General features: G+C 44.0%; 2 protein-coding genes across 4 annotated transcripts in view; one reads left to right on the top strand and one right to left on the bottom strand.

Moving 5' to 3' along the window:
• LOC135489070 (monomeric sarcosine oxidase-like) lies at positions 1 to 7115 on the top strand. The gene is made up of 6 exons (XM_064774200.1): positions 1 to 284; positions 3945 to 4080; positions 4398 to 4858; positions 5148 to 5283; positions 5488 to 5794; positions 6441 to 7115. Exons 1-6 carry the CDS (start codon positions 159 to 161, stop codon positions 6532 to 6534), a joined length of 1260 nt encoding a protein of 419 aa, XP_064630270.1. The 5' UTR covers positions 1 to 158; the 3' UTR covers positions 6535 to 7115.
• Positions 7116 to 7122: 7 nt separating this feature from the next.
• Positions 7123 to 10338, bottom strand: part of LOC135489059 (cGMP-dependent protein kinase 1-like) — a 71454-nt gene continuing 68238 nt past the window's right edge. For all 3 annotated transcript variants that reach the window (XM_064774175.1, XM_064774185.1, XM_064774165.1), the window contains one exon: positions 7123 to 9931. In XM_064774175.1, the coding sequence (XP_064630245.1) occupies positions 9706 to 9931 (226 nt within the window). In that variant the 3' untranslated portion in view covers positions 7123 to 9705. The remainder of the gene's footprint in view (positions 9932 to 10338) is intronic.

Here is a 10338-nt window from a genome sequence, read left to right as displayed (position 1 = left end):
TAAGTCGTGCACGCAACCTGTCTGATATTCATATACATGTTCCACCATAAGACAGGTGCGCTATCATGCAACGAAAGACCGTTTGATCATTTAATACAATATTCATTCCAAACGGGACGGTTTTTCTTTCGCTACGCCAGTCCTTGCTCTAGTTCAAGATGTCTCGGACAGTCTATGATGTCTGTGTGGTTGGCGCTGGCGTTATTGGTTCAGCTGCTGCTCGCCATGCTTCCAGCCTCGTGGAAGACAAGCAGATTCTCCTCATTGGACCGTCTGAACCCAAGGTAGGTCAATAGACAGTCACCACCTGGGTCTCTCCTACCGATACTTGATCAGGAAATCACCCTGACAAAAAGAATCGGTGGCCAACGGAGGCTTGTATGGGGCACAGATCAGTGGACCAACTGTGGTCATGGTCCACAGCAGTAGGCCACCAGGGGCCTTTTTCCACTGCCCCGCACGCTGCTCCTCGCTCCATTCTTTTGCCACCATTGGCCAACTGATGCTTGCTGTCTTGGACAATACCTCCTGCTTCACCAGCGTGGGAGACACGAGAGTAAGTTGTGAAAGACATTGGGTTTATACCTCCCGCTTCACCAGCCACAGGGTGTGAGCGATAGGGAACTGAACACTCGTCTATGCCAGCCACAGGTTGTAGAGAGAGAGGCTGCTTCATGTGCCATCAGTTGTGAGAGACAAGACATGTACATTATGAGTCATCAGCTACAGGTTGAACGAATTGCGACTACACCTCCTGCTCACCAGAAACACGTTGTAAGAAACTGCAGGCCACCAAGCTGTGAAAGACCGAAGACATTTCCTCCTGCTACACCAGTCCCATAGGACTATATACCACTTACTTCAGCAGCTAACATTTGCAAAGAACAGGGAACTACACGTAGTATTCCTCTTACTACACCAGCCCGCAGGCTGTGACAGATATGGCACCATACTTCCCGCTTAACCAGCCACACCAGTTGTAAACGACATGGGATGTGACGACATCGTGAAAGACAGCGGCTATTGTCGACCGGCTGCACTAGCCGCTTCTTGTGAAGACAAGGGACAATACCACCGGTTGTGAAGGACGTAGGTTGTGAGACATAGAGCACTATACCTCCTGCTACACTAGCCACAGGCTATGCGAGACCAGTGACCATAGCTCTAGCGTCTCTAGCAACAGGTTGTGGGAGACAGTGGACCCATTGATTTAAAAGAACATGAGACTCTTCCTTCTGCTACACCAGTCATTGGTTGCTAAAGACCTGGGATTACACACAGCCGCTTGTGTTGGACTACACCTCCTGCTGCACCAGCCACAGATTCTGAGAGGAAAGGATCTATTACTCTTGTGTACGTCTCTTACTACGGGATGTGTTGGAGAGGGGACCAATTAAGTTATTAAAGACATGAGGGTATTCCTCCTGCGACACTTGCCGCAAGTTGTGAAATACTGACAACTAGTCCTCGTGCTCCATCAGCTGCAGGTTGTGAGAGACTGGGGGAAAGTTGTGAACAACTGACGACATGGGGATATTGGTACGTGCTACACAAGCCTCAAATCATTCTGCCACAAGGAATGGTCACAACTACTTAAGACCCATCAACCGGACATCTTGGGAGACATAACAAGAGCTGAATTAATCACAGCCAGTTCACACATACAAACTGGGTTTCTTGAGGAATATACCATAGCAGTATCAGACACATTCAAACCAGTTCAAACGCATCAAAATAATGGCACCATCATCTTGGGAGACATAGTAAACCATCTGTCACAACCGGTGGCTGGTGTAGCAGGAGAAAATAGTCCCGATTTCTATCTGGAGAAATAGTTCCTGGTCTTTCACAACTTGCGACAGGTGTAGCAGAAAGAATGGGCCCTGCTGTCTTTTGCAACCTGCTGCTGGTGTAGCAGAATGAATACCCTGTCGCTGACACATTGCGGCTGGTGCAGCAAGAGGAACACCTATTTTTCCCAACTTGGTCCACTGTTTCTCGATCACAACCTGAAACTGGCGACGCTTGATGTGTAATATCTTGTCTTTCACAACCAGTGGCAGATAAAGTGGACCCTGTCGTTACAAAACCTGTGGCTATTGTATAGCAAGAGATTCAGGTCCCTGTCTCTCGGAGCCTGTGGCTGATGAAGCATAAGGTATAAACCCCAGCCTTTCACAACCGGTGATACAGTCCGTTGTCTTTCACAATCAGCGACCACTGTGGTAGGAGGAATAGTCACAGTCTTTCTCAAATAGTGGCCTTTGTAGCAGGCGCTCTGTCATCGTTCAGTTTGTTGCCCCATCAGTATTTAACAACTTGCGGCTGGTGTCGCAGGTGAATACTACCCTATCTCTTACAACCTTTATCTGGTGAATAAATGCAGCAGGCATCAGCTCTGTCATCGTTAAGTTTATTGCCCCATCAGTATTTAACAACCTGTGGTTGGTGTCGCAGGCGAATACTACCCTGTCTCTTACAACCTGTATCTGCTGAAGAAATTCAGCAAGCATCAGCAATAGTGCACATTAGTGGAGTGAGGGGCAGTACGGGACAGTGACAGCTCCAAGTGTAGCAGAAGGAATATTCCCCTGTCGTTCAAACATAGCGTTTGGTGTAGCATGAGGACCACATATCTTGCGAAACTTGTTCCCCTGTATTTCACAACCTGTGGCTGATGACGCATGATATACAATGTCTAGTGCCTTGTCTCCCACAACCAATGGCACGTGAAGCAGCCCCCTTTCTCTACAACCTTGGCTGATGAAGACGGGGGTCCAGTTCCTGTCTCTTACACCATATGGCTGATAAATTAGCCTTTCACTGCTATGGCGGCGGGTGTAGCAGGAGGAACAGCCCCTGTCTTTCACAACTTGGTCCCCTGTCGTTCACATAACCTGTTGCTGGTGTAGCAGGAGGTATAGAACCCAATTCTATACTAGCTGTGGACATTGTTTGCACGTCCCAAAGCCTCCGCACATTGTAACTTATGGACTCCGTAGGTGGAGTCCAAAATCTGGGTATCAACCTCCTTAAGCAGGGTTGCGCACATGTGACCAACTATCACCACTGAAGACGTAGTAGTTCAGTGGAATGATTCTTATTTCATGACAACAACCTAAAGCATGGTTTGTTATGGTTCCCGATCCAGTAAGATCGGGAACCATATTGTTTCTGGTCATGGTGTCTGTGTGTGTGCGTGTGTGTGTGTGTGCGTGTGTGTGTGTGTGTGTGTCCGTCCGTCACGCCTTCATATCTTATCTCTCTCAACAGCTACTGCTCTGGAAACATGTCGTACCCCCAGGTTTGTCAACCCTGCCAATAGAGTGGAACTTATTATAAGAGCATTAACTTTGCTTTGTTCATCAATTAGGCCTACCCATTTTGTCAGTTAAAATTCACTTACTTAAAATTCAAAACATTGATGATGAAATCAACACCAACTTTGCTGCCCTTATGGAAATCTTGTGTTCAAAACAAGTATATTCCTGGTTGCCAATGGACAAGTACTTTTAATTTCCCTCGGCCCCCCCCCCTCAACACTACCACCACTGGTAAATCAAGGCCATCCAGATGCTATACCTAACAAACATAGTGGGACACACTGTAAAAACATGCTCTTGTCTTGTACTTCTCCCAGATTACAAGGACAACCGAAGCTGGTCTTGTTGTTATTGAATATAACTACGTGGGAACCATATGACATTCACAATGTCTTCTTGTTTTGAATGACTTTATACCAGGTTATATGCTGGCACCACCTGCATCGGTGCTGTCGTAACCATCGCAATCGCGGACAATCACAACGACAATATACATGCGGGTGAGTGTACGGTCACCTCATGCCGCAGCAGGATGGGGACCGGACTGGGTGCTCTAGATCTAAAATTAAGTTCGCAATATTCACTCACAAGGCACCCAATCAGTCCTTTTGATTTTTACAGGACCGATCTTCGACGGATCTGTTTGCTGCCCACTATGACGAAGGCCGTCTAACAAGACAAGCGCCTCCAGACGCCATTCGGGGACTGATGACCCAACGCTCGATAGAACGGTATCGCGATATCGAAGACGCATCAGGTATTAGAGTAGTGGTCTCATATATAGCCCCATGATAAATTGGACCGGCAATTGCAGAGAACATGTCTGCACATCTCAAGCAATAAGTCACATGCCTTCTTAAAAGCAGTTGGCATGGCTTGCTCGCCTCTTGTTCCTCACTTGTTTCCCAGAGCTTTGTCTCCATTGATGCACCGTTCGGCAATGTGACCAGTCTGTCCTGGGGTTGTCCCAGAGTGAGCAGTTCTGGAGCACATGTTATCTTGTTTGATCTTATACGATTTGCGTTACTGGCAACTTCCCGATTCTACTTTGCTAAACAGTTGACCATATTGCAGGTGTCTCATTCTTCGACGAATGTGGCTTTCTCCAGATCGGACCTGATGGCGAGGCATCAATGAATAAGAGCCGAAAAGTAGCGGAACACCCGCAGATCAAACTCAAATATAGGGACTTTGGTGCGGTAGAAGCCGGGAAGAAGTTCCCGTACATCCACTTCAGGGCTGGAGAAGTCGGCTTGCATTCTGAGAAAAACTCGGGTAACATCAATCCTAGAAAGCTCCTTCAAGCCCAGCTTACGTTGGCTGAGAGGAACGGCTGCGCCGTTGTCGATGATTCAGTGGTTTCCATTTCGCCGCCAAGCCGAGACGGTGGACTCTACGAAATCTTGACTGGTCGTGGTCATTCGTATTTAGCGAGAAATGTATTGCTTGCTACAGGTGCTTTCACGTGTTCAAGAGATCTTCTACCAAAGAATAAGACCCCTGATATCATCAACCTGAAGAAGACTGTTATTTTGGTGAGATTACTTATATTTGTTTATAAAAAACTGCATAGTTGATATCTTACCAATAGATTACAAGCAATATTAGTGTCCTCTTGGAGATGACTGTATACGTCACCTCTATACTTGGCTCCCAATATCGACAAACCAAACTACTATAACAATCATTGCACACATAAATGAATAAGAGTGTCGCTAAGTTGTCACAGATTTCCTTCTTGCCTACAGTCTTACCCATGCAAAAGCAATCCTACCGAGGAGCATTTTGTGTGAAATTGTCACATACAAAACAACATTCTTACAGGTTGAGATATCAGAGGAAGAATATCAAGCGAAACTCACAACAATGCCGACCATGGTTGTTTATCGAATGAACCCGAATGATAAGAGGGACAAGAAATACTGGACATACATAATGAAGCCACTTCGTTATTCTGATGGTAAGCATCAACTGCGCCGGCAAACCAATTTCGATAAAGTTAGAAGTCAAAGTTTGATTTCATGCTTACTGCAGTTCATCGGTGACACAGAAGTCACAAACTAACATCTTCCAGGAGTCCGTAGATCAACAGCAATTAGGCTTGACAAACACTTCATCAACATTGTTGAATATGTAAATTGCTTTTCTCATAATTGCTTTTAAGGCAAATTGTACATCAAGTTAGGAGGCTGGGGAGACAGGAAAGCGCCAGAAGCCAACACGTCCCAAGAATTGTCCGACTGGTACAGAATCCGTGGCGACCCAGTCATCGCGAAGGAATTGATGACGATATGGCGAGATGTATTCCCTGGCCTGAAACCAGGAAACGTTGTGATGGATGGATGTGTTACCAGCCACACCCCCAATGACAGGCCCTACATCGACATGGTTCAGCCAGGATTGGGGGTCGCCATCGCTGGATGCGCCACAGGTGCCATGTGCTCTGATGAATTGGGAAGGATCGCGGCAAGGTAAAGCGGGAAATCCGCTACTGCAATTGGGCACGTTGGGGTTATTTCTTGTCACCTTCGGTACATCGGTTCGGTTACATGTGGCCAGAATCAAGCTTGTTGGCCGCTGGTATTTCCATTTCTCTCACTATCAATAGGATCTTCATCCACAATTGCCGCCATTTGTGGCGGTCTTTGAAAAACCATGAAGTATGAATAGGATGACTGCCCGGGAGGCGAGTGTTTTTTTACAGGTAGGTTCGTACCATTGTGTACATTGACGTTGACATTGAAATTTATTATTAAAATAATTAAGTAAATGAAAAAAAAGCAATAAAAACAAAAAGTGCATGATTTTTTTGGTCCTTCCGAGATTCGAACTCGCACCATTTGTCAATGTGCATCGCTGATCTTGTTTACTGACTAACAACACGTGCGTTTCTTACTTGATGACGTCAGGCAAAGTTACTGAGCTCTGATTGGCTGTCAATGTACACAATGGTACGAACCTACCTGTAAAAAAAAACTCCAGTCCACACGCATCCAGCCTGACACCTTATAGGCCAGATGTCACGTGTGACCACAACAAGAGCTTGCGGTGCATGGCATGCCAAAGGCCTAGGCCCTATCACTTTTACCGTTGACGATACCTTTCGTTGTTTTTCAGGATGATTTTGAAGAAGAGTTGGGACGAGGATTACCCCAGAGATGAATTCAAATACCGTGTGAAACCAAGAGTCGAGGTCGAATCGAAATTATAACAAGCACGCTATCATCTGGAATCGATGCATGTTGGTGGGGGGGGATATAGGCCTACTGATTGTGTTCAATGTGAATTTGTCTGGATGGAGGGATGTTGTTGCTATGTACGCTAATCATGCATATCCGATGGTTTAAGATTACCTAAATAATGGGATTAACTGTATAAGTAATGAACTAAGACGATACTAATAAGGATCCGCGGTGGTGCAGTGGCTCCGGTCGACTAATACTTCGTCCCCAAAAGGGACGATGTACAGCGAACATGTAGCGGGTCGAGGCTATGTAACAGGCTATTGCACGGGTCTCTCACAAGCTGCTTCGATACTCATTGTTGTTAAGTGAGACTCTACCGGCATTATATCTTTGCCTTACATGCCTTACTCAACCGAGGTGTAGAGTGGGTACCGATCGGAAATACTCAGGTTGTAGTGATTGTCATCCGAGTTCTGTTGAAAGGTATCAGGATATACGGGTAAAGTGCAGTCGAGAGTGTTGTACGGTATAAAGCGCTATCTTTATCAAGAACTCATATGTATTTTACATGATTCTATAACATTATGATCAATAAAGAAAAGAAACAAAAGAAGTATTTTTATTTAAAAATATATTTCAAGTGTTCATTACAAATTTTATATGCGACTGTATAAATCTAAATTATTTTCTTTACAGCTGATGCAGCATATAGTACAAAGCCATGCTGTCTACCTAAAGTTCAGTGCAGCTGACAGAAAGACCTCTGTACACAAGTACATACAATGTGCATGTATAATCATAATGCATTTCAGTGCACAGTGCCAAGCATCAGCTTAAACTGGTCAGGTGGAGACAGACACGATACTAAACTCTAGGATTAGTGTCCGGCTCTAATACTTAGTAGGCCTACTTGCTCAAGTTATATCAAACCTTCACTCCTCTTCATATCTTACACGTGCTGTTGAAGCAGAAGAACATGATTTTAAAGAAACATCACAAATCGAATATTTGTATCAATCGGTTATATCTAGGACCCACTATTAAGCAAAGGGAGGATGCCGCCATCAAAATTCCAACAACTCTTCCGCGAATAGAACAGAAACCATTTTTACTGACGTCTTAATATTTCAAATTACATGTACATTAAAACAACCCATTATTACTCATCTCGTAAATGTAAATGTAAATTTAAACATTATTCCTATCATAAAAGCACCATCAATGAGATGGCAATAGAAAGTAACTATAACATGGATGCTAACAAACCCTTAGTGAGCATCTGCGTGCGTCGGCTTGCCGGTAATACGTGGTAACAAGATGAAGGGGGTTAGACCCCAGAGCCAATGAACTTATTCTATGTGGGTATATTTATGTTTGCAATTCAGCAGTGTAGCCATTTCGTAATTTCTACAATGAATCAACCACCGCTGGGCCTACCATATTGGCCTCAGTTTAACTGACCTGTGGCTTCAACTAATTGCCGACACAGTAGTGAGAAAGGCCCTCTACGGCCGTGCTACTGCTTCTCGTATATACCAGTCTTTCAAATAAATGTACAAAACTGCACATGCACCAATTGTTCTAATTTGGCGGACAACAGCGTACCAGTATTGTAAAACTGATCAACGATTGACAGCAGTTGACCAATATTCACAAAGTTATCAATGAATATATTTTAAAATTATAAACTCGGACAACACTTAAAATCCCACATTTTAACAAGTACAGCCAATTTATGCCTCTCACTACCTGACCACCAAATCAAGAAAGTTGTTGTAGCCTCGTGTAAGGAAAAGGCATAAGAATAAAACATATCCGAGAGCTCAGCTCATCAGTAGTAACACACTAACATTCACTAATCATCAAAATATATAAACAAATCTTGGGCGATACACTGAAACATTTTCGTACTATTTTACGGTTAAACCTTTCCTCTCTCAAGTATAAGTCACTTTAGACTTAATAACGAAACACACGTGTATAATGACAATCTTATTGTTGTTTTGTGTTGGTTTTAGGCAAATACAATGTACGTTCCAACATCCCTTCCAAAAAAGATTAATGTTATAGCTGAGCGTAGGTGAGAGAGAACATAGCCCTATACGCAATATCGGATGATTGTGTGATGTGGTAGGAGAGTGGTTACCCTGACATACCTTTCATTGTCGGAGTGATAAATGTGCAGTTTCATGCTTGACAGATGCTGTAGTTGGCTTCCTCATGTGGATGATAGCAGTGTCACCCATGGGGGTGGGTGGGGGGGAGTTATCATGATTTTCAACTCAGCAAATGTATCCTTCCAAGAAAGAATAGATATTCCAACAAAAACCTTGTGACTTGATACATGGAAAGACGAACCCTGATTTACGTCACTCTGACTGTTAATGGACCATTCCCACAAAGAGTAGATATATTTACCAAAACTTTGTCTATACACGAAAATACAAACCCATGGCTTCTCCCAAAAATCATGTCGATCAGTGAACTAATCGAGAAAATTCGGACATTTTCACCAAGCCTTTGTCACTAAACATTATGTAAATATAATACATGTACATTGTCTTTTCCCAAAATATGTTTTTAATGATGGACACAATATCATGTCCAAAGGCACCGAGTGAAAACCATTCATAGCCAGGGCAATCTCATTTGGCACGATGCTACCAAAGAAAATCGTTTCTTCCTGCGGTCACATGACTCGTGTCCGGGATCATCTCAAAAGTGCTTAACTGTTTTCATCTCTTTCTAAACCCCTTGCCTCTTCTAAATGATAAAAAATCCCGGATGTCTGCCGTCAACACCGCACGGATTTAGATCATGTCAGAAGTTTGAATAATACAACTTTTTGCCAGGAAAATGGTTAACTCCCTTCCCCAAAAGAAAAAAACATGTCATCTCTCATTGCATCAAACAATTTTGATATAATCCCTCACTATATCATGGCATTTGAAGCAAAGGAAGAGCACCGAATTTAATGCGACACCAAGTCATAGGAAGACTATAAAATGCCACCGACCGCAGTGCTCGAACTGCCTGCAGATAGGTCTGCTCATTCATATAGTTCAACGAACATGTGTCGAAGAGACTTGTACATCCAATGAAAGGCTTGATTTGACACAGTTGATATGCAATAGATTTTAATCAATAATATCTTTTCGTCAGTCTGATTGTAGCAAATGAAGATGACCAAAGTGCATCTAGAAATCCTTGTCCCACCCTGTCAAGTCATCTGGGGGAACGTCATTCTCTGCTGGGTAGTCGTCAAAGTTGGATACATCAGTTGGGCCCTTGATCTTTGGAACGATTGGAGGAGCCAGCTTCCTCTTTTTCAGTCCTTCCCAGTTGAACCCATCAAACCATTTGTGCTTCTGAATGTCTCTGGTACCACCTCCTCTGTACCCTAGTCTTTCTGATGGACTGTCCCTAAAAGAGAAAGGAAGAGGCTATTAATGATGGGGCTGGTGTTCTGAATGACGTGTCCTCTGTCCTTAGTTTCCTGGACTGTTGTTTAGTAGTCCAGGCCTATATGCTTCAAAGTTAAAAGACGTGGCAATGTATGGGTACAGTACATACTAGTCTAGGACATTGAGTCCCAGCGGAGCTACAGTGCGCTATCTATGGATCCATAGATTGCGCACTGTAGCTCCGCTGGGACTCAATGTCCTAGACTAGTATGTACTGTACACATACATTGCCACGTCTTTTAACAACTTTTCCCTATGTGTACTCTACAGGGTTCCCCCAGTCTTACTCCAAAGACAGGGGCAGCATTACTTAAACCGTATCCCGACACACTCCATGTCACATCCTATCCACTCAGGACAGGCTAT

This window comes from Lineus longissimus, chromosome 1 (assembly GCF_910592395.1).
Source record: "Lineus longissimus chromosome 1, tnLinLong1.2, whole genome shotgun sequence".
Classification (NCBI taxonomy): Eukaryota; Metazoa; Nemertea; class Pilidiophora; order Heteronemertea; family Lineidae; genus Lineus; species Lineus longissimus.
Note: the sequence above shows the minus strand (reverse complement) of the source record. Positions and strands in the feature narration are given on the sequence as shown.